This window comes from Saccopteryx leptura, chromosome 5 (genome assembly GCF_036850995.1).
Source record: "Saccopteryx leptura isolate mSacLep1 chromosome 5, mSacLep1_pri_phased_curated, whole genome shotgun sequence".
NCBI classification, from domain to species: domain Eukaryota; kingdom Metazoa; phylum Chordata; class Mammalia; order Chiroptera; family Emballonuridae; genus Saccopteryx; species Saccopteryx leptura.
This window is the reverse complement of record NC_089507.1, coordinates 196,702,012-196,726,650: the sequence shown is the minus strand read 5'-3', so window position 1 is coordinate 196,726,650 and position 24,639 is coordinate 196,702,012. Positions and strand designations below refer to the sequence as shown.

Sequence of the window (24,639 nt, the reverse complement as noted above, 5' to 3'; positions counted from 1 at the left end):
TGGCCTGTCTCCAGCCAGAAGCCACCAGAGGACATTCATCAGGGGCCCTGCATGCCCAGGGGTTTGTTGTACAGGCTGTGAACACAAATCTATGGATGTTTTTACTTGTGGGCCCTTCTGGAGAGTTTCAAATATTGTGTTAACAGAATGCAAATTTTGGCTTCAGAACATAATTTCCAAAAGACATCTCAGGCTGTCTCATCTGTACACGTGGCCTTTGCAAGAGCCGCTGTCTCTGCCTGAAGGCACCTGTCCACCATGCTCTTCTGACAGCTCCTGCCGGGCATCTCGACCTCCTAGGGCTGCCCGCGCTTACTAGCTGTTCGCGTCTGCAGTGGACACACCCAGCAGACAATGCCCTGCTCCAGCCACACTGCTGGAGTCTTCCACAAACACCCACGTGCACCCGAGGTTACCCTGTGAGCTCCCAGCCATCTACTTGCCTGCCAGGAGATCTGGGAGGGCAGCCGGCCACACCTCCCTGTAATCAGAAACACCTTCGCCCTGGAGTTGAGACTCAAGTACATCAGAACTGGCTTTATAAGGCAAAAGTTGCCTAAATAAAAATCCCCACTGGGAAACAGTTCGTTTCCACACACGTCAGTACCTGTGGTTTTGTGCATACTGGGCCAATGCACAGGCTGTGGCTAATTTTCATCTGGCATGAAACAGATGGTTGTTTTTTCTGCTCAGCACCATATAAAATAAACCCAGTTAGGCTAGGAAAACCATGTTGAGATGTAAGGAAAGAATAAACTTTGGACAACTTATCAGCTAGGAGACTTTTCACTGTAAAGAAACAAGCGTCTACCAGAGGTGCTTTAACACAAATCTTTTAAATTTCTCATCACAAAGCCAGAGGAGTGTTGGCAATGCCAGGGCACTTATTCAGGGTCTTGTTAACATCATCAAAGACCCAGGATTCTTCTGCCCTCCCAGGGTCAGCTTTGGTCCTTGGGCTCCTCTCCTCAACACACAAGAGGGCTGCACTGGCTCCAACCATCACTTCCTCACGACCAGCTGCATCCGATTGCAGAAATGTTTCCATCTAGTGTCTCTTTTTGAGACTAAAAAAAACCCATTCCCAGAATCCCTTCAGTGACATCCCTTTGAGGCTTGACCATAGCTCAAACCCCTTCCTACCAACAATATTTGCTAAGCAGTAAGTGCCCTGATTGCTAGAACAAGGGATTGGCAAACAATGGCCTGGAGGTCAAATCCATTCAGTACCCACTTTTGTAAATAGCCACCCCCACCACTTCAGTATTGTTGGTGGTCTCTTTCACGCTACTGTGTCAGAGATCATATGCCTAAAATATATGCCCAGACGGTCCTTTACAGAAAAAGTTTGCACCCTCTAGTTTATTTATTTATTTATTTTGTATTTTTCTGAAGCTGGAAACGAGGAGAGACAGACAGACTCCCGCATGCGCCCGACCGGGATCCACCCGGCACACCCACCAGGGGCGACGCTCTGCCCCTCCGGGGCGTCGCTCTGCCGCGACCAGAGCCACTCTAGTGCCTGGGGCAGAGGCCAAGGAGCCATCCCCAGCGTCCAGGCCATCTTTGCTCCAATGGAGTCTTGGCTGCGGGAGGGGAAGAGAGAGACAGAGAGGAAGGAGGGAGTGGGGGTGGAGAAGCAAATGGGCGCTTCTCCTATGTGCCCTGGCCGGGAATCGAACCCGGGTCCCCCACACGCCAGGCCGACGCTCTACCGCTGAGCCAACCGGCCAGGGCTGCACCCTCTAGTTTAGATGGATCAAGACCGATATTAGACCGAAGGAGCCATCCCTGCCGTGTCTGGTTCAAGCCCAGCTTTGCCTCGGATGAGCTGCGTGTCTTTGAGGAGCCCCTCATTCTGAGGCTTGGGTCCCCATCTATAATGAGGTAAAACCTTTTGCTGCTGTTGCTGGGATTAAAAGAGGTGATAGACCAAAAGCACCTGGGCCAAAACAGGCTCCAGAGTGTTCCGTTCCCTTCAAGAATTTCCTAATGATTCTGTGCTGTCTGACTTCCCCGTCCCCGCTCCAGAAGAGAAGCTGCCGGCGGGATTTGTGGTTTACTAATTAGAATCAAAACATTGCTCCTGTTCTTAACAAAAGTCAAATGACCTCAAACAGACTGGTTTTAGGAGCTTTGTGAAAATCAGAAAGAGCTGACAATAAAACTCCAAAGGAGAGTTGTGCAACACGGCGGTGGGGGGAGACAGGAGTCCACAGGGTGTCTTCTCGTGGGGTTCCTCGCTGTCCAGGATCTTTGCTGTGGGTTGCAAGTCGAGGCGGGGGGCTGAACAAGATGGAAGGCTCAGGGTGCCCACAGTGACAAACATCAAAAACTGGGGTCCCAACTCCGCCCCCAAGAACCGTTTTAATATCACAGCTACCCCGTGTTTTGGAAGAAAATGACTGCCAAACAAAATGCTTATATTAGCTAATTAATTTCCCTTTATTTTGTTAAAAAACAGTCAAGAACATATGCATTGGCCAATCTGGACTTCCGCTGGGACCAGAGACCAAGGGACATGACATAAAAATAACAGGCTGTGGGCTTGGACGAACCCAGATTTGCATCCCAGTTCTCTGTGTTTGGCTGTGTCCCCCTGGGGCAGATGACCTTACCTCTCTGAGACTCAGTTTCCTCATCTGTAAAATGGAGATCACAACAGTGCCTCTTTTCTGAGATTCCTGAGAAATCTGATAAGATCAATTAAGATTTAATATGGTGATAAAGTGTCCAGTCCAGGGTCTGACACATAGTATATGCTCAACAAAGGTTAAATATTATATTATCTAATGTATATAGCTCCAACACTGCAAGATAGATATTAATTTCATTTTTCAGAAGAGGAGACGGAGATTCAGAGAAGTTAAGTAATTTGTCCTAGGGCACACAGCCAGGAAGTGGCAGAGTCCGGGTTGGTGCACAGGACTGAGTGGCTCCAGACTGCCTGTGAGGAGCAGTTTGTGGGACCACCAGGACAGTGACAGGAGGACCTCAGAGTTGTGATCATTCCTGCCAAAGCAAAAAGCTCGGGAGGTTTGCATTCGGGCCACCTCATCCTAGGAAATGGCCTTCTTCTCTCTACAGCACTGACAGTAGCTTGTAAGGGCACATGCTCGAGCCCACCCCAAGGTGGGGGGACTGAGAGGAATCCTCCCAACCAACCGGAAGAACCAGGGAGAGGCAGCCACAAGGGTGCCCAGCAGACCTCTTTATGACCACCAGAGGGCAGCAAATGCATCTGTAAGGGAGGGCAAGCCAGGCTGCAGAGCCAGAGGTAAGTCAGACCCCCAGGTGCCAGCCTCCCACACACACCCAGGTGCCTCCCCCCCATACACACCCAGGTGCCCCCCAAACACACACCCAGGTGCCTCCCCCCACACACCCAGGTGCCTCCCCACCCACACACACCCAGGTGCCTCCCCCCACACACATACCCCGGTGCCCCCCCCACATACACCCAGGTGCCTCCCCCACACACACACCCTGGTGCCCCCCCACACACACACCCAGGTGCCTCCCCCCCACACACACACCCCGGTGCCCCCCCCACACACACCCAGGTGCCTCCCACACACATACCCAGGTGCCCCCCCACACACATACCCAGGTGCCTCCCCCACACACACCCAGGTGCCTCCCCCACACATACCCAGGTGCCCCCCCACACACACACCCAGGTGCCTCCCCCCACACATACCCAGGTGCCCCCCCCCACACACCGAGGTGCCTGCCCCCCACACACACACCCAGGTGCCCCCCCCCACACACACCCAGGTGCCCCCCCACACACACCCAGGTGCCTGCCCCCCAAATACACACCCAGGTGCCCCCCCACACACACACCCAGGTGCCTGCCCCCCCCACACACACCCAGGTGCCTCCCCCACACACACCCAGGTGCCCCCCCCCACACACCCAGGTGCCTCCCCCACACACACACCCAGGTGCCTCCCCCACACACACACCCAGGTGCCCCCCACACACACACCCAGGTGCCTCCCCCCACACACACCCAGGTGCCTCCCCCACACACACCCAGGTGCCCCCCCCACACACACCCAGGTGCCTCCCCCCACACACACACCCAGGTGCCCCCCACATACACACCCAGGTGCCCCCCCACATACACACTCAGGTGCCTCCCCCACACACACCCAGGTGCCCCCCCACACACACACCCAGGTGCCTCCCCCACACACACCCAGGTGCCTCCCCACACATACACGCCCAAGTGCCTGCCCCCCCACACACACCCAGGTGCCTCCCCCCACACACACCCAGGTGCCTCCCCCACACACACCCAGGTGCCCCCCCCACACACACCCAGGTGCCTGCCCCCCCCACACACACCCAGGTGCCTCCCCCCCCACACACCCAGGTGCCTGCCCCCCCACACACACCCAGGTGCCTCCCCCCCCACACACCCAGGTGCCTGCCCCCCCCACACACACCCAGGTGCCTGCCCCCCCCACACACACCCAGGTGCCTGCCCCCCCACACACACCCAGGTGCCTCCCTCCCACACACACCCAGGTGCCTCCCCCCACACACACCCAGGTGCCTTCCCCCCCCCACATACCCAGGTGCCTCCCCCCACACACACCCAGGTGCCTCCCCACACATACACCCAGGTGCCTCCCCCCACACACACCCAGGTGCCTGCCCCACACACACACCCAGGTGCCTGCCCCCCCACACACACCCAGGTGCCTGCCCCCCCCCACACACCCAGGTGCCCCCCACACACATACCCAGGTGCCTCCCCCCCACACACCCAGGTGCCCCCCCCCACACACCCAGGTGCCTCCCCCACACACACACCCAGGTGCCCCCCACACACACACCCAGGTGCCCCCCCCACACACCCACCCAGGTGCCTGCCCCCACACACACACCCAGGTGCCTCCCCACACACACACCCAGGTGCCCCCCACACACACACCCAGGTGCCTCCCCCCCACACACCCAGGTGCCCCCCCACACACACACCCAGGTGCCTCCCCCACACACACCCAGGTGCCCCCCACACACACACCCAGGTGCCTCCCCCCACACACACACCCAGGTGCCCCCCACATACACACCCAGGTGCCCCCACACACACACCCAGGTGCCCCCCCCACACACACACCCAGGTGCCCCCCACATACACACTCAGGTGCCCCCCACACACACCCAGGTGCCCCCCCACACACACCCAGGTGCCCCCCCACACACACACACCCAGGTGCCCCCCACATACACACCCAGGTGCCCCCCACACACACACCCAGGTGCCCCCCACATACACACTCAGGTGCCCCCCACATACACACCCAGGTGCCCCCCCACACACACCCAGGTGCCCCCCCACACACACACACCCAGGTGCCCCCCACATACACACCCAGGTGCCCCCCACACACACACCCAGGTGCCTCCCCCCACACACACACCCAGGTGCCCCCCACATACACACTCAGGTGCCTCCCCCACACACACCCAGGTGCCCCCCCACACACACACCCAGGTGCCTCCCCCCATACACACCCAGGTGCCTCCCCCCCCACACACCCAGGTGCCTCCCCACACATACACGCCCAAGTGCCTGCCCCCCCACACACACCCAGGTGCCTCCCCCCCCACACACACCCAGGTGCCCCCCACACACACACCCTGGTGCCTGCCCCCACACACACCCAGGTGCCTCCCCCCACACACACACCCAGGTGCCCCCCACACACACACCCAGGTGCCTCCCCCCACACACACCCAGGTGCCTCCCCCACACATACACCCAGGTGCCTGCCCCCACACACACACCCAGGTGCCTCCCCCACACACACACCCAGGTGCCTCCCCCACACACACACCCAGGTGCCCCCCACACACACACCCTGGTGCCTGCCCCCCCCACACACACCCAGGTGCCTGCCCCCCCACACACACCCAGGTGCCTCCCTCCCACACACACCCAGGTGCCTCCCCCCACACACACCCAGGTGCCTTCCCCCCCCCCCCACATACACACCCAGGTGCCTCCCCCACACACACACACTGGGGAGCGGGGAAGCAGGGACTTGAACCTGGGCCTCTGGCTCCGAGTCCTGTGGGGGCCTCTGCCCGGCTTGATCTAAGGCTGGTTCCAGGTCAGCAGCTCCTGGACCTCAGCAGGGTGGGGCAAGGGATGTCACCAGGATTGTCCTGCCTCTGTTGGTCAAAGTTCTTAACCCTTTCCTCAGCGATTTCCTCATCCCCATGCCTCCTATGAATTTTCCTTTCAGTCACACATTTGTTCATTCATTCATTCACTCAGTCATGTGTCCATTTCCTCAACTTATTTACAAATATACTTACTAAGCGCCTACTATGCTCAGTATGCAAGACAGTAGTGAACAAGACAGTCTGATGGGGGGGGGGGTGGACGTGTGCAGTGGGATGGGATCAGCATAGGAGCCAGGGAGCTCTGAGAGCCTGGGGGCAAGAGGGGTATTAAGGAGGGCTTCCTGGAGGAGGGGAGGTTTTAAGGGCTAGATGCTGGGTAGCCAGTCAATGGGAAGTGGGGAGATTTCTCTTTCTCATCCAGTTGATTAAGAACCACACATAAAGCAGTGGGATGGGAACTGGGGAGAAAGAGGTGCCCTCAGACTCACAGCCCAGCAGGGCAGGCAGGCAGGATGTGAGCATCTGCACTCGCTGTGGTCAGTGCTGTGATGGAAGGACCCCAGGGGGACCGGGGGTGTGGACAGGGCCAGGTGGCTTATGGTGGGCGCCCACAGGAGTAGCGTAGTGGGAGCATAGGCTGAGGGATAACAACCTGGTTTTAGACCCCAGATCAGACCCTCACAAGTGTCGCTGTGGAAAGTCAGTAACTTCTCTGAGGATCAGTTTCCTCATCTGTGAAATGGGAGTGATTCTCTTTTTGCAGGGGTTGCAGCACCTGATACGTGGGTTCTTAGTGAATGACTGCTGGATGGCTGAGTGCGTAGTCTGTACGCTTGCTCTGCGAATGCTTGCTGTGTTGTTGTTTTCTTATTATCTGTGTGCAGTAAATCCTGGAACAAGGGTAAAATTAAACGGTGGCCTGCAAAGACTGACTAGGGATTTTTCAGCAGGTTTCCGTTACTGGTAGAGACGACTCTACCCACCCAGCAGGGGGCGCCTGCGCTTGCTGGGCCCAAGTCCTGTGCTCTCTCACACATTCACATAGACGCTCACACACAGGCATGCTCACGCTCAGACACACAGTCAGTCACACAACACTCACACAGTCTCACACATGTGCTTCCACACACAGCATCAGCATGCGCACACTCACACACAGTTCATCCCTACACAGTCACACACTCCCACACACACTCCTTCCCAGAGCCAGTCTGTCAGTTAGGCCCACCCCCATGTTTTTCTTCAACAGGGACCAAGTCCAAGGTCTTGATGGAGGAAGAAGAGGGCTCATTGGTGGCCCTGAGGACACTGGCTGGAGTCACCTGACAAGACACTCTACTGAAGGCCTTTGGCCTAATCTCCAAGGCAGCCCCACCCCCAGCTTCCCTGACCAACCCCTCCACTTCTCAAGGGCGACCCCCACCTGCGATCCCGTGACCCGCCCCCTCTGAGGAAGCCCCGGAGTCGAGGCAAAGGGGGCCTGGAGTCAAGGATTGTAAAATCGTGCCCTGGAATTCGCTGGAAAGAGAAAAGGCCCCCATAAAAGTATCCCAATTCCACATATCGATTTCATGAGCCAGTCATCTGAGTAATTGTGAGGAGCCCCCGCATCAAAGAGGCAGCCCCTGTGCTCCAGCCCCATCCTGGCGGGGGGTCAGGAGGGGACATCAGGGAGGGAGGCCACGTTTCCTCTGCTTGAGGATGCCAGGCGCTAAGTGACAATGTGCCATCCATGATCACTATCTGTGGACGGTGGCCCTTCCTGCCAGGCCCCCGTGAGTGATCAGGGAGACAGGGGGGCAGAGACTTAGGGTCTCTGTTGATGGCGGACCTCCACCCCAGACCCCAGCATTCCTCATCAACTTCCATCTGCTCCCTGGTCTGGGCTGCAGCCCTCATTTTCCTCCACAAAACTTTCTCCCACTCCAGGTTCCCTCACCAGAATAGAAGTCCCTATTGCTCAGACCAAGTGGTAGCTCCTGATGAGTCAGGGCAGGACCATCTACAGGTTGGGGGTGGGGGGCAGCGCGCAGGTGCTGGAGTTGAGCAAAACAAAGTCTTCAAAACAGTGTTTCTGGAGTGCCGTCTGGGTGACGGTGTGTAGGCATGGGCTGAGGACTGGGCTTCTCCAAGCCAAGGTTTCCTCGTTTGTAAGGTGGAGATATTACCTGCTTCCTGGGGTTGCAGTAAGAATTAATGAAGTCTTTGCGATAACCAAACTCAGCTGCACGTCAGGTCGCCACTTGCCAGATGGGGGTTGTGATGGTCAATATGTGCGTCAGCTTGGTGAAGTCCCGGTCATCAGTTATTCAATCAATCGCTCATCTAGGTGCTTTGCATGTGAAGGTGTTTTGTCGATGTGATTCAAATGCAAAATCAGTTGATGCCTGACCTGTGGTGGCGCAGTGGATAAAGCATCGACCTGGAAATGCTGAGGTCGCCGGTTCGAAACCCTGGGCTTGTCTGATCAAGGCACATATGGGAGTTGATGGTTCCAGCTCCTCCCTTCTCTCTCTCTCTCTCTCTCTCTCTCTGTCTCTCCTCTCTCTCTCTCTCTCTCCCTCTCCTCTCTAAAATGAATAAATAAAAAGTAAAAAAAAACAAAAAAAAACAACAAAACAAACCAAAATCAGTTGACTTTAAATAAGGGAGATGGTTCTAAATGATCTGGTGGGTCTGGTCCAATTATTCGACAGGCCCTAAGAGCAGGGTTGAAGCTTTCCTGAAGAAATTCTTCCTGTGGGCAGCAGCCTCAGCCCCGGCCCCACGGCCCCCACGGCCTCACGGCCCCACGGCCCCCACGGCCCCCACGGCCCCACGGCCCCCACGGCCCCACGGCCCCCATGGCCCCCACGGCCCCACAGCCCCACGGCCCCCACGGCCCCCGCGGCCCCCACGGCCCCCACGGCCCCACGGCCCCCACGGCCCCACGGCCCCACGGCCCCCACGGCCCCACGGCCCCACGGCCCCCACGGGCCCCACGGCCCCCACGGCCCCACGGCCCCCACGGCCCCCACGGCCCCCACGGCCCCCCACGGCCCCCACGGCCCCACGGCCCCCACGGCCCCCACGGCCCCCACGGCCCCACGGCCCCCACGGCCCCCACGGCCCCCACGGCCCCACTGCCCCCATGGCCCCCACGGCCCCCACGGCCCCCACGGCCCCCACGGCCCCACGGCCCCCACGGCCCCCACGGCCCCCACGGCCCCATGGCCCCCACGGCCCCCACGGCCCCTACGGCCCCACGGCCCGAGCCCCACGGCCCCCACGGCCCCCACGGCCCCACGGCCCCCACGGCCCCCACGGGCCCCACGGCCCCCACGGCCCCCACGGCCCCACGGCCCGAGCCCTGCCGCCTGCCCCGCGGATTCCGGGCCCATCCAGCACGCCCCGAACTCGCCTAAGCCAACTCCTTGCAATAAATTCCTTATTATGAATCTCCTCCTGGTTCTGCTTCACTGGTTGGCCCCGGACCGATACGGGAGTTCTGGGCAAGTCTTCCCAGCTGTAAGATGGGAGTAACAACCTCTCATGAAAGTATACTACAGACTAGAGTCGCGGAGAGGGACAGACCAGAGAGGAGCCACCCCAGCCTGCGCATTTGCCTTGGGCGGCGAGCAGAGAGGTCTCCTCAGGACTGAAAACGGGCACCCTGGTCCCTTCCAACACGTCAAGGGCACGTATTTCCCCTCCGAGTCCATCTTATGGGAATGACAAAGCTTGGTCTCGCTCACCTTTTCCCCTGAGCTCAGAGCTGCTCCTCAGACAGTCCTAGCTGTCCTCTCTCCTATCACACTGAGGTGATGGGCATAGGGTTGCCAGATGAAATACAGAATGCACAGTTGCATTTGACTTTCAGGTACAGGACAGATCATTTTAACGTAAGTATATCCCACATAATGCGTGGGATATACTTATACTAAACCAGTATTCATTGCTAATCTGAAAATCAAATTTAACTGGGAGTCCTATAGTTTTGTCTAAACTTGGCCGCCCTACACGGGCAGGACTGGCCACACAATTAATTATTTAGAGTTTCCTGACGGTGACAGGAGTAGGTCAATCCGTAGAGACAGAAAGCAGATTGGTGGTTGTCAGGGGCTGGGGGGAGGGGAGTATGGGGGGGCAACTGCTTCTGGGCACGGGGCTTCCTCTCGGGGAGATGAAAACGTTTGGAACTAGATAGAGGCGGTGGTTGCCCAACGTCATGAATACACTAAATGTCACTGAATTGCTCACTTTAAAATGACTAATTTAATGTGATGTGAACTTCACCTCAATAAAAAATAAAATGTCGTGAGCCTCCCGTGACCTTGAGGAAAAGGCCCAGGGCCTGACAGGGGCACTCACACTGATATCACTGTGTCCCAGACACGATGACAGCTGCCTCCCTTTAGCCGTCTGGTCACAGGGGCTTCTGACCCCTGGAGCTGCAGGGTGGCCCACCTGGTTTGTCCGTGCCCTCCTTCCCACCCCCCCAGCACTCCTGCTGATGCAGGGACCGATGTATTGATCAGGATCCTCTGACTGCAAGGGACAGAAACCCAACTTTAGCAAGAAAGGAGGCTGGCTGCGAGGAGTTGAGGGTGACCCCGGGCTGACAGCCAGCGAGAAAGCGTGACTTGATTCCCACCACCAGGGACTAAATTCCCAGCCACATGTGCTCAGAAGAGAACCTGGAACTCCAGCGGAGGACCCAGGCCATCCGACACCTTGATTTCAGCCATGAGCAGAGAATGCAGTCTCACTGGGCCGGAACTTCTGTCCTACATAAGTGAGTAGGACAGACAAACAGGTGTTTTAAGCCACTAAGTCAGGGGTCCCCAAACTACGGCCCGCGGGCCACATGCGGTCCCCTGAGGCCATTTATCCGGCCCCCACCGCACTTCTGGAAGGGGCACCTCTTTCATTGGTGGTCAGTGAGAGGAGCATAGTTCCCATTGAAATACTGATCAGTTTGTTGATTTAAATTTACTTGTTCTTTATTTTAAATATTGTATTTGCTCCCATTTTGTTTTTTTACTTTAAAATAAGATATGTGCAGTGTGCATAGGGATTTGTTCATAGTTTTTTTTATAGTCCGGCCCTCCAACGGTCTGAGGGACAGTGAACTGACCCCCTGTGTAAAAAGTTTGGGGACCCCTGCACTAAGTTTATGGCAATTTATTACTCAGCATTGCAAACTAATACAAAAGGGGGTCCTTTCATGTAGCCAGTGAGCGGGAAGGAAGCTCACTGAGGACCCCACTTTCCCAAGAAACCTCCCGCAACTGCTCATGGCACATCCAGAATCCTCTTCACCTCCTGCCCTGCCTCAATTCCTGGCTGCTGCCCTAATTCCCCTATTTTTCCCTTCGATACCTGCTCAACAAATGTGCCATGTGACAGAGGACTCTCCTTGCAAGAGGTGAAAAAAAAAAAAAAGAAAAAAAGAAAAGAAAAGAAAAGCGAACTTAAGCTCTCAAGTGAAGGCTTCTAGTCAGGGCTGGAAAGACCAGGCCGAGTTGGCACGAGGAATGCCAGCCCCTTGCCAACGCCGTTGAATGAGGTTTTTTTAGTCCCGAACAAAGCTCTCCCTTTGAGGATTAACTGCCAACAGGGAGTTCTTTGTTTTGAGTAGAATTTAAGATGATTGCTGGGATAGGAAAGGGGAGAAAGGTGACACCGTCAGGAGCGCACCGCGTAAATCCTGGATCATACGAAACATCATTTTTTTACCATGTTGGCAAATATGGACGCGTATCGCGCTGACACTCCGCAACGTCCATCTGATCTGCGGCCCCGTCCCGGCTCTCGCCTTTCCCCGGCAGGCGATCCCTTCCCAGATATGCGCAGACGGTTGTGGGTGCTGCCAGGGGAGAGGCCGATTCTCACTCCGTCAGCTTTGTATGTTGTTGGGAGAAAGGAAAGCCAACCCTCAAGATACAGGCCTGGTGTTGTTTCCCGAGGTAGGAAACTCGGAGGTGGGAAGGAGGTGTGTGGGACTCCCACGGGGGGCTAGGAGCGCGTTGAGAAACAAGCCCTGGCCTGGTGCTCCCGGCTGTTTATAACATGCCACCCTGCGCCTATCCTTCTCAGAATGGGGGCGGAGGACCCTGCCTCCACACTGTCCCTCTTTAAGGCTCGGTCCCCCTCGTCTTACCCTAAATCAACCCCAATGTCTTCCTCCAATGTCGTCATGCTCTAACTTTCCTGCTGCATCTCTGACCCATCTCCCAGCTCTCTCGGCCCTGCCATGGCTGTGCCTGGAACTCAGCAGACCCGTTCCTGCCTCAGGGCCTTTGCACTCAGCTGTTCTCTCCAGCCATGATTTTGTTTCCCCCAATATCGACCTGATTGACTCTGTCCTCCTAGCTCGAGAATGTCATCTCCTCAGAGAGGCCTCCCTGGCACCCTCATCTCTCTTCTCCGTTTCCCGGATTCGTGTCACAGGTTTGAGCTTTAATTATCTCTCCTCCCCTCGGGAGCCGGAGCTCCACACTTGGACTTCCATCACCCCTGGTCACCTGGGAGGATTTAGGCCAGCTGAAGGACAGTTACAGTGCAGGGTGGACGCAGCCTATGGATGTGTCCCTGCCCTCTTGGACGTGTTGGGGCATGTCCCTGGCACTGAAATGCGAGAGAGGGTGTGAGGGTCAGCAGGCGAGGATGGGGAGCTGGCCTGTTCCCCCCAGCTCCAGCCTGCGTTTGCCAAGAGGCCCTGGGTTGTGCCGGGCGCTGGCGGGCAGCCCCGTGGCTGACCTCCTTTTTCGTTAATGATTTTAGGGCTGCTCCATTTGTCAGCTCGGCCTTTCAAAGCCTGCAGGCGTGGGCTCCCGTCTGTGGTCCCTCCTCGGTGATCTCAGCTCAGGGAAGGGAGTCATGACACAGATAATCCAAAACAGCTGAGAGCCCCACAGAGCCACCGATACCAATAGCCAGTGCGTGCGGCTGTACTTGCTCCCACTGTGCAGCCGAGGGCGGAGCACTTGACACCTGCCTCCTCCTTTCTCCTCATTTTTTTCATTTGAACGAGTCCACGTTGTATGTAAGGCTTTTCCCCTTGACTTGCAAAACAAGCCTAACTACCGCTGCAGGAATTCACCCGTAGGAAATGTAGTTCTGTGAGTTCTGACACTTCTAACCATGCCACTGCCCTCCCAGTTAAGATGCAGAGTTCTAACCCCTCCCAAACACCCCTCGCTGCATGTGGTCTTATTTCATCTTCACGCCAACCCTGAGAAGCTCAGAGCTATAAGCACTGGGCAGGGGTTCCGTTCCACTGCCCAGCCCTGTGCCTGGCGTATAGTAGCTGCTCATTACACGTGAGTCAAGCATCAAGCGGCACAGTGAACAGCATGTGTGTTATTGTTGAGACCAGTTTTCATGGGAGGAAAGCAGGTTTAGAGAGCCCAGGTACCATGACTAATAAAAAGTGGATCTAGGCCCTGGCCGGTTGACTCAGTGGTAGAGCGTCGGTCTGGCGTGCAGGAGTCCCGGGTTCGATTCCCGGCCAGGGCACACAGGAGAAGCGCCCATCTGCTTCTCCACCCCTCCCCCTCTCCTTCCTGTCTGTCTCTCTCTTCCCCTCCCGCAGCCGAGGCTTCATTGGAGCAGAGTTGGCCCAGGCGCTGAGGATGGCTCTATGACCTCTGCCTCAGGCACCAGAATGGCTCTGGTTGCAACAGAGCAACACCCCAGATGGGCAGAGCATCGCCCCCTGGTGGGCATGCCGGGTGGATCCTGGTAGGGCGCATGCGGGAGTCTGTCTGACTGCCTCCTCGTTTCCAGCTTCGGAAAAATACAAAAAAAAAAAAAAGTGGATCTAGGTGCCATGGCGGTCTGTTGTGATTTGCATCTCCAGCCCCTGCCCCAGGCAGAGGCTCTCAGATCCAGAATTCTGTGACGTGGGACTCCAAGGTCTGCCTGGGCCAGGGTCTCTGCACGGCCTCACACGAATCCAGCCTAAGTCCTCTGAAACCCCGACCTCTTCTCCTATTGCTTCTCGGGTGTGTGAGCATGCGTGTCAAGGATGCTTGGGGGTGGGCACAAGGCTGACTGACCCTCCTCACCGCAGGATACAGGACGGAGTCCTAAACTGGACTCGGCTTCCCCAGGTCCAGGCCTGACTCGGGCACAAACCGCTCTGTGACCTCATGCAGGTGTCGTGACCTCTCTGAGCTTTTGTTGCTCCAATTTCAGAAAAAAGAAGAGGCTCACACTTAATGGAGCAAGGAGTCCTTGTAGCTCTGCCACTGGTTCTGTATCAATGAAGATTTTCTTGTCTGCAAGTGACAGAAAACCCCACTCACACAGCTTAGAGGACAGGAAGGATTTTCCTGGCTAACGTAGGAGGTGGGAAGTACCCTCATTCAGGTATGGCTTGATCCAGGGCCTGTCTACAATAGCCTCACTGACATGAATGGAGGTGGCCAGGGGAAGGGGGGCTCTGTGTTCCTTGTCCTGCAGGCAGTCAGCTCTGGCTTGTCTCCCATCCAAGTACTAACCAGGCCCGACCCTGCTTAGCTTCCGAGATCAGACGAGATCGGGCGCGTTCAGGGTGGAATGGCCGTAGACTGCTCTGGCTTGTTTACCCAGCAGAGATGGGGGCTCAAGAGGTGGGGTGCAAGGCCTCGCGCAACTTAGGGTTGGAACTGGGACACCATCTCTTCTGCCACACGCTATTGTCCAAGGCTGCCAGGTTCCAAGAGGGCAGGACAGACCCCACCTGGTACAAAGGATGAGGCTGAAGGGAATGTGCAGATTGTGGTTATTTACAATATCTACCACAGGGAGGATGAATGCAGATTGTGGTTATTTACAATATCTACCACAGGGAGGATGAATGCAGATTGTGGTTATTTACAATATCTACCACAGGGAGGATGAATGCAAGCCCCGCCCCCCCTCCATTGGCTCTAGCCTGTGGGAAAACTTCCCACATCACTCATCCAGGTCTGACGGGGCTGGGAAACTCCCCCTGCAAGGTCTTCCCGCCACAGCCTCTGACCTTCTCTCCTTCCAGCCCAGGTCACGTTTGCCGGGCAAACCTGACTCCAGGAGCCCAGAAGAGACCCGCACGGCCCTGCCAGGCTCAGGCATCTCCAGTGCTGGAGCTCTCTAGCCTGTGGTGCTAGCTCACTGCCAACTCAAAGGGACCCAGAGGATTCTCCGCTCGACTGTTAATTTTCCGCCCACCGAGTCCTAAGCGCTTCCGTGGAAACGGCCAGGCAGGCCCCACAGCCCTCTCACAGAGCTGGGTTCTGGGTTGGCCTGACCAGCCAGGATCTTTCTACATTTGCAGTAAAAATCTGACCTTCAGTTCAACCCAGCTTAATGAGGACGTGAGCCGACAAAGGCCTGGTGGTCCGTCCCCAGAGCTGCTTCGGGGTGAGGCCTCCAGCCGTGGGGCCGGCCCTTCCCGGTGATCTCAGTGTCCCTTCCCAGTCCCCACAGAGCCGTGGGGGCAGCTGTGGGGCAGCAGTTTGGGAAGCAGACCAGGGCTCTCCTGGAAGGCGGGAGTGGAGACTCGGGGAGCTGGGAACAAACCCTGCTGGGCCGGGAAGTCCCTGCGGGGCCAGCGGACGTCTCCAGCGCACGTCTCCAGCGCACGTCGTCTCCAGCGCACGTCTCCAGCGTACGTCGTCTCCAGCGCACGTCTCCAGCGCACGTCTCCAGCGTACGTCGTCTCCAGCGCACGTCTCCAGCGCACGTCGTCTCCAGCGCACGTCGTCTCCAGCGCACGTCGTCTCCAGCGCACGTCTGGGAGGCCTGGGGGTGGTTCTGATGGGTACACTGCGCTGCGGCTCTTCACAGGCAGTGCTCCAGTGTCCGACCACCTGGGGTCCCCTCCTGCCATTCTCCAGCTCTGGGATTTGAGTGCGTAACAGTCCTCTGCAAAAAGGAGTTAAGAGAAAAAAGGGGACGTGCAGGAGGCCTCAGTAAATATCCACCTTAATGTCACTGCAGGCTTTGGGCACACTTCAGTGACTCGGAGAGAACCTCGCCCACCAGCAGTGAGAAAGCTTGTGTTCCAGTTCCGATCCTGGTACGAGAGACTCAGGGACACACCCTGGAAAAGAGGACTCATCTCCTCTATCGATGAGAGACCAGGTCGAGAGAGGCCACGGCTGTGCCCAGGGCCACCCACCTCGAGGGCAGCGCTTAATGTCATAATGCAAACAGCACCCACTGAAGCCACTAACGGCCAGGCATGAGGCTGGACACTCCGCCTTCGTCGTCTCCTTTCCTTGTCATCCCAACCCCCCCACCCCAACCCCGTTCCTCAAATGAGGAGATGGGGCCCCACAAGGCACAGCCGGGTCCCCAGGCTCTCATTACCAGACCGGGCGCTGAGACTCGGAAAGGGTACAAGTGGGTCTCTGCTCCCACAAACAGCTCCTCTCCCAACCTAGAAAAAAATCTTCAGAAAGTGGCAGCTTCAAATTAGGGGGAACCGTGGGACCAAAGCGGATCCCAGAAAGAACAAGCCAGCTCCTGAAGACAGCTTCCAAATGAGCACCATTTCCTTGGGCTGCCCGAGCAGGCTCCCTCCACTCACACAATAGAAATAAGAATAACAGTGATTGACATCAGCTGCGATTTGCTGAGAGCTTGACGTGGCCTGTGCCGGGTACTAAGTATTCCAGGTACACGATCCCACATTCCCTCTCCTCAGCCATGGTGGCAAGGTAGCATTTCTAACTCCCATTTTACAGAAGGGGAAACTGAGGCTACCAGGAGGCAGCAGAGCCTGACTGCAGCCCAGACCCGCCCAGCCCTGGGCCCTCTGCAGGGCGGTGGTGATGAGAACTCTTTCCAGGTGCAGTTCTGTATGCATCTCACCTGGCCCCGCACTCCCAGCTGCCTAGAATCTCAGATGGACTCCAAGGCAGAGTGGTGCAGTGGTTGGGGGCTCAGTCTGGAGCTAGGCTGCCTGGGGTCCCTCACATCAGCTCCTCCCCTCAGGAGCTATCCTTGGGTTTCCTGAAATACGCCAGGGAGACGATGGAGGTATTGTGAGGATTTATTGGGATTATAAATGCGAAGTGCTTAGAATTGAGCTTGGCTCACGGTGAATGCTCAGTGAGGGATGATTATCTGGCCTGTTCTGTGTTCCTTGCAGGGGGACAGTGTGGAGAATCCTGGAGGCCGAACACAATACCACCTGTCGGGGAAGCGTACCCGCAGGGAGCGGGGGAAGGAGCTGAAGACCCACACCCTGGGGCTGTGCCATGGACATTATCTCAGGGGCAGGGGTGAGCACCTGCAGGGTTTGTGCAGGGCCCTTATGGGGGTCCATTTGCATCTGCCCATCTGGCTGAGGCTAGAAGCAGGGAGACCAGAGGGAGACTGCTGGATCATTCAGCAGAGAGAGGGTGACGACCACAAAGTAGGCTGTGCAGGGGACTTAAAGGTGGGTGGCCAGATCCAAAACATCTCTTTAGATGGAGACCAGGAACCCCCGTGGGTCCGTGAGTGATGTGAGGTCTTTGACCACAGGCACCGGCACCATGAGGGGTCCAGCGGGGCTGCCTGCTCCTGCCACCCACACCACCCTCCGCAGATGGTGGGGGGAGAAGTTGCACATGTCCGGCCATCAGTCCCTGAAGGGGGAGCTCCCCGGCCAAGGCTTCTGTCGCGTCTACGTGGGCGCTGCTTCCTGAAGAGACCGTCTGGCTTTGCGTCCCAGCTGCACAGAGTCAGTGAAATGAGCTGGGGCAGGTTACTGTATCCCTCCACACGTTAGCGTCCTCCTCTTTAAAACGGGGAAGATTGGATGAGTTTGGATGAAAGGCACTTAGTATCTGGGACATAGTGAGGGCTTCGTGCACCGGACTCTGTCATCATTGCTGTTGGTGGCAGTGGTGGTGTTGCTAGTGGCTGTCCCACAACCCCCAAATTATGGTTCAAAGCCACCACCTGACAACCTCTTCCCAGTCCCAAGTTCAAATTCTCAGGGAAGTGACTCTGATTGGCCTAGCTTGGGTCAGTGCCCACCCTTGACCAATCAGCAGTCATCAGAGCTGACCATGAGGGCAGTGGGGGAAGGGGAATTCCCCAAAGTAGGGGGATGGGTGCACAGAAACCTCACAGGCTCTTACTATATCTTTGTTGCTAAAATATAAAATATTACTTTCTGATTGTGAGAGTTATATATTTACACTGTAAAAACAGCTTAATCATATCCTGAAAGGCATGCAAGTTATTTTAAATTGCTTACATTCGGCACCCATTTGGTATCTCTCTCTACCTATCTCTAATGTTTGTATTCTATGTGGACACACACACACACACACATATTTGTTGCAGAACCGAACCAACATCTCTACTTCTATTGCTATGGAATGATATGTTGTGCGTACAGATCTAAGTTTGAACATGATGTGTCACAGAAACAGCAATGTCACATTGTTTGACCAAACACATCACTAGATTTCAATGACTGCCTACTGTTCCATTTTCTGACTGTGCCACATTTTTAAATGTCCCCGTTACTGGACACCTAAGGTATTTTCAGTTTGGATTTATTCTGAGCCCCATTACACTGAATTTTTTTTGTCCCACTTTTCTGTGCGGGACCGGTTGTTTCCAGAGCTGTTCTCAACCACATGCCTCCGCGGGGCCTGCTGACAGGCAAAGAGCAGCAGGGAGTAGAAGCTGATTCCAGCCTGGGGCACGGCTGCTCGCTCCTGACACAGAGAGTCTGGGGTTTCTGACCCCTTCCTTCCCAGCCAGGAATCCCACCCAACAGGTGATTCACCAGAGTCGCCCCTGCCGGACCTGGCAGCTCCGGGAAGCTGAATTTCCATCCCTTCCCCAGGACGGGATGGTTGAAGGGGAGAGCAGGCATTAGACTCCGAGTCCCCAGAGTTTACGGCCCCCTCTCAGACTTTCTCCTATCACCACGCTGGCGCTGTGTATAAACAGGGAGCTCCTCCCCTCCTTTCCCAAGCGGAACCTCCTGGGGCCTGTGACCCTACATGCCTCCCCCCTGCCTTGTTTCCCTGAACCCCCAGCACCTGCAAGGACCCTGTAAATGTGATCTGGCCCGGAGGAGGGGCCTGAGGACAGAGGTGCAGAAGAAGGCCAGCTGTCGGGACAGGAGGATGCCAGAGGTGAGGTGCCTTTTGTCCAGCTGGGCTCCATCACCCCCTAAGGAGGAGAGGTTCCCACACCACACCGGGCGTGCCCACCTTTCACCCCAGGCTGTGGGGGAGCCGGGAAGGCAAGGCGATGGGAACTGAAGAGAGGGACAGGATGCAGCCAGCCAGGGGTGAAGCCGGCGTGGTCCGCTGAGCACCTGCTCTGGGCGAGGTGCTGCCTGCTGCCTCAGGAGCGGCCTCTCCAGGCCCAGTGGTTTCTGGAGGGGGGACCCCGGTTAAGCGGAGGGGTGTGTTCTGAATGCCTTTGCAGCTTCGGGGGTGAGTGATTGTGAGACCTGAGCCAGGAGAGCTGTGTAGAACTTGGGGAGAGGAATAGGGAGCTGGGAGTTGGGGAGGGGGCGGTGAAGGCAGAAGGAATGGAGGCAGGCATCGACCCCCACTTCACTCTCAGCCCAGAGGCAGGCCCAGACCCCGGAGTCGCCAGGCTGCACCTGGGAGGAGGGGACTTCAGGGCCATCCCAAAAGGACTTTAATTAGAGACATGTATATATACTCAAAGTGAACAGCATGTACATTCTCCCTGGAAACTCACACACTTAACAATCCTGGACGAGCCCCACGTGAATCAGAAGTGGGTGCTGGTTTCCTGCAGCTCCGCCCAAGGCATCCGGGAGCCCCTGTTCCAGGAGGGCGGGAGCTCCCTCTCCGTCCCCGAGGGACACCTTGTCCGCCCTGGATGCTCCTGTCAGAGGTTGCTCGCGCTTACATCTCAGGAGGCCCTTGCAGGCCGGTGTTGGAGGTGGGGGCACACGGGGTTGCAGGCCAGCACCCACGGAGACGGACGACAGCCTGACATCCTTGGTCACAGAAACTCATTCCTGAGTCTAACTCCCTACAGCCCGCATCCAGGTAGCAAGCCTGCCGAGGCTTCCTTCAGAGAGCACCCCGGGGAATGAATTTGCCGCGTGGAACTGTCATTCGGTGGGTGCAAAGACAAAGTCGAGGGCTCCTCCCAGATGGCATCTAACCCATCAAGAATTTTCTGTCCCCTTCCCTTTCGTATCAGTTGGAATGTCCTTGGTTGTAAGTGACAAGGACCTTACCCTGGCCTAAGGAAAGAGTATTGTCCCATGTGGTTGGAAAGCTGAGAGGTACATTGGGTTGGGTGAGGCTGGACCGGGGGCTCCCAGGACATCCGTGTGATTTCTCTCTCTCTCTCTCTCTCTCTCTCTCTCTCCATCTCATTGCCCCCTCTTTGTCATCTGTTCTCTTTGAAGGGACTTCCCTCATGGTAACAAAAAGGCTGCCGGCAACTCTGGATCTCATCCCCTAACCCTCTACCTCCAGCAGAACCCAGCCCCTGTGTCGCTGGCTCTGGTCAGGCAACATCCACACCCCTGGCCGATCCCCACGGTCTAGGAGCAGGTGGGGTTCCAGCCACCTGCTCAGTTGGGGGCGGAGAATAAGCTTTGCTCAGACCCTGCGAACCAAGAGGGAGGCTGGTTCTGCAGAAGGAAAGTGAGACAGTGACCAGAAGCAGAGCAGAGGGGGGTGGAGGAACCAAATACCAGGTGGCCATCACACCCGGGACACGGCCTACCTCACAGGACCCTGCCGGCCTCAGAATAAGAGACACAAGAGGCTCCATCATCCCTGGAGGCCCTCTCAGCGCCGAGCTGGTAACAGGTGGCCATCACACCCGGGACACGGCCTACCTCACAGGACCCTGCCAGCCTCAGAATAAGACACAAGAGGCTCCATCATCCCTGGAGGCCCTCTCAGCAACGAGCTGGTAACATTCCTGAGAAGAAAACTGCTTGTGCCGAGATTCAGAGATTATTCTGGTGCCTCTCGCCGGCCCAGGAATCCCGCTTTCCAGCAAAGGTGCCTGTAATCCCAGCCTTTGAAAACGTCTCCTGATAAGCAGGAGACAAAAATGGCAACCACGACAAAGAGCTAAAATATTTATCCCCAAACCGTCTAACGCATGTGTTCAGCGGGAAAGTGATTCTACCTCTAAAATGATCACCTCCCATTTACTACAGCACTGGCAAACTCTGCCTTGAAACAGCAACAACTTCTCTCAGAGAGACGCCAGAATGAGGCTGGCATTTGGAGGAGGATTTTTTATTTTTGTGGGGGTTTTTTTTTGGTGTGTGTGTGTGTGTGTGTGTGTGTGTGTGTGTGTGTTTGCTGAGGTTCCCTGTGCTGTGTGGCTGAACAGAGGGAATGAGGGGCGTGCAGCCACGTCCCAGGCAGTGCAGAACAACCTGCGTGTCACCAGCACGGGGCTTGTGTGTGTTTCTCGGGGAGGCGGATGTGGGTGGACTTCAGAGTTCCGAGCCCTGGCCTCCAATTCAGTCACTCTCTGCAACTCAGGGCTTTGACGTGAGGATTAACGGTGTCGACGGAAAACACGAGGGTCAGTGCCTGACAAGTAGTATGTGCTCATTAAATGGCAGAAGTGTTATTTTTTTTTAAGTCATCATTGTGATGAAAGTGAGATTTATTCATGTGGAAATGTCTCCACCCCAGCTGCACCCTGACCTCCTCACATTAATTCAAAATGATATAGTTGCCAGATGTTTGGGGAAAATGGAAGAACGGAACAAGAGACAGGACCGGAGAGGCGAGACCCAAGTGCTATCACCTACCTAGAGAAGACATCAGTTCACACAGTGGAGAGCCACAAAAGGGACCGTGGAGGAGCGGACTGAATGTGGCACGCTGGGAGGTGGGTAGAGGTGGGGCCCCAGATCAGCTATGGTGCCAGGGGACAGGAAGGGAGGAATGAGAACTTGGGAAATGAGGTCACGGGGTATATATTAAATCAGTGGTAGTTAACCTGATCCCTACTGCCCACTAGTGGGCGTTCCAGCTTTCATGGTGGGCGGTAGCGGAGCAACCAAAGTATAAATAAAAAGATAGATTTAACTATAGTAAGTTGTTTCATAAAGATTGATTCTGCCAAACTTAGTGAAAATCTGACATAAAGTACTTAGTAAGTAGTTATTATTATATGCTGTAATTCTGCTTGATAAATTTTATAAAGTAAAATTACTTCCCTACTTTATAAATCACCATTACTGTGGAACCGGTGGGCGGTTAGAAAATTTTACTACTAACAGAGATACAAAAGTGGGCGGTAGGTATAAAGAGGTTGACTACCCCTGCTTTAGATGCTCACTGACGTCCCTTCTGAGATGCCGATGACTGTCAGGATTCCTTTGAATAATTTCTGTTCCCTGGACTGTGTTTCTTTATAGGAAACTCTTCTCTGAGATGGGGCCACGTGGGACCTAGCTGTTATTAGGGATACAGTGTTGATTCCTTCTGGGGTCCAAGGCACAGAGGTGCCTTCAGGGCACCTCAGATGGTGGGATCTGCTTTCAGGATACTCAGGGAAGTTAGACATCCGGAGATCAACCTTTAGAGTCAGGCATCACAGGAGCAAGAAGCTTATTCGGGGTTCCAGGTAACGCTAAGGTCCTGGCTGCACTGTTTCCCATGTAGGACTGTGCTCGTCATGTCCCTGCTCGATGGGGTCACCATTGTGAGTCAGCCATGGATGCTTCCTCTTTTGAACTCTCCTTTTTTGAGCTTCTTGAGAGAAATAATTCGATTGTTTGGCCAACAACCGCCCACACACCTGTGTATCCCGAAACACCCCCCAGTGAACTTCCTGCATAGTAATTTGTCCCAGGGTCTGCTTCCTTAGGAATTGCTCTGTGACAATCCCTCTAACAGCTGGGAGAGAGGTGTGGGGTCTAGGGTTGCCAGACTTAGCAAATCTAAACACAGGATTCCTGGTTAAATGTGAATCAACAAAGAATAATGAATATATGGGATATATTCATAGTTCATCATTATTTGTTGTTCGTCTGAAGTCCAAGTGTCAACTGGGTATTTGGTATTTCATCTGGCAATCCAGTGGAATTGGGAGTGTGGAGTGTGGGGTCTAAGCCTGAATGGGTCGGGGCCGACTCACACATCCTCAGTTTCACAGACTCACAAGCAAGTCAGTGTGGGCTTCTCGTGTGAGAAATCTAACAACTCAAATGTGATCCTATTTTTGCTTTAAATGAATGATAAAAAAAAGTAACAACCATCATAGACTGAGGGCAAACTCTGTCCTGGATTATGTGCTAAGCATTTAAAGCTGTTAAACTTCTCTTAACCCACTTAATCTTCATAACAATCTTTTGAGGTAACCGTATAAGGATCAAATTCAATATAAATGACAGGAAGCAGAAGCTGTCCGTGATTCCAAGAAAATTTGAAGATAAGCAATGCAAGGCTGGGGTTAGTGAGCCCCCACCCTTTCCCTCTTCTACCATGTGTGGCCTCCATTCCCCAGGTGACCTTCATGGTCCAATGTGGCTGCTGGAGATCCAGCCATTACATAAAATTCCAGCCAGCAAAAAAGGAAGAAGAAATGAAGAAGGCCACACTTCCTCCCTTAGCACACTTTGTAGAAGTCACACAAGCATACCAGTGTATGCCCCTTTTAACAAAATTGAGTCATGTTATGTTGGTGTAAAAAAAAATATTGCAAGCCCTGGCCGGTTTGGCTCAGCGGTAGAGCATCGGCCTGGTATGCGGGGGACCCGGGTTCGATTCCTGGCCAGGGCACAAAGGAGAAGCGCCCATTTGCTTCTCCACCCCCCCCCCTTTCTCTCTGTCTCTCTCTTCCCCTCCCGCAGCCAAGGCTCCATTGGAGCAAAGACGGCCCAGGCGCTGGGGATGGCTCCTTGGCCTCTGCCCCAGGCGCTAGAGTGGCTCTGGTCACGGCAGAGCGACGCCCCGGAGGGGCAGAGCATCGCCCCCTGGTGGGCAGAGCTTTGCCCCTGGTGGGCATGCTGGGTGGATCCCGGTCGGGCGCATGCGGGTGTCTGTCTGACTGTCTCTCCCGTTTCCAGCTTCAGAAAAATACAAAAAAAACCCAAACAAACAAACAAAAAAAATATTGCAAAATATAGTTTTTATTCCAGCTGGTTATAGGCCCAGGGAAGAGTCAAGGTTCTTCTTGCTCAGGGAGAAGGGAAGAAGCCTAGTGAGAGATAATTAGCAGCTTTTGCCACAAATAGGTAGTATTATTATCCTCAGTTTTGGATGAAATTGAGGCTCAGGAAGACGTAACCAAGGTCACTCAGTTGACAGTCTGCCCCCAGAGCCTGTGCCTGTAATAACTACTATCATATACTTCGACTTCGACTTTATAAATGTCCATTATGTAAGTAGGATCTGATGATTGGCAAACACTGTTTTTAAAATTATAACTTTCAGACAAATCATGGACATTCAAATATCAGAACTTTGTAAAACACTCTAAGGATTGCAGCAAATGCAGGAAAAAAACGTCGGCAAAAATGTTTAAATGGCACACAGATGAGGGGGGGGGGGGAGA

The 24,639-nt window shown here is 55.4% G+C and overlaps 2 protein-coding genes and 1 long non-coding RNA gene across 3 annotated transcripts in view; all 3 read left to right on the top strand.

The window, feature by feature from the left end:
- Window positions 1-9,583, top strand: part of LOC136406640 (proline-rich protein HaeIII subfamily 1-like) — a 34,992-nt gene extending 25,409 nt beyond the window's left edge. The window contains exon 3 of the mRNA XM_066386603.1: window positions 8,844-9,583. Coding sequence (XP_066242700.1) covers window positions 8,844-9,583 — 740 coding nt within the window. The remainder of the gene's footprint in view (window positions 1-8,843) is intronic.
- PCK1 (phosphoenolpyruvate carboxykinase 1) overlaps window positions 1-24,639 on the top strand; it is a 701,569-nt gene that overhangs the window by 350,790 nt on the left and 326,140 nt on the right. The gene's annotated exons all lie outside the window — the stretch shown is intronic.
- Window positions 11,905-15,722, top strand: LOC136406176 (uncharacterized). The gene is made up of 3 exons (XR_010751633.1): window positions 11,905-12,095; window positions 14,329-14,502; window positions 15,152-15,722. It is a non-coding gene; the product is annotated as an uncharacterized lncRNA (long non-coding RNA).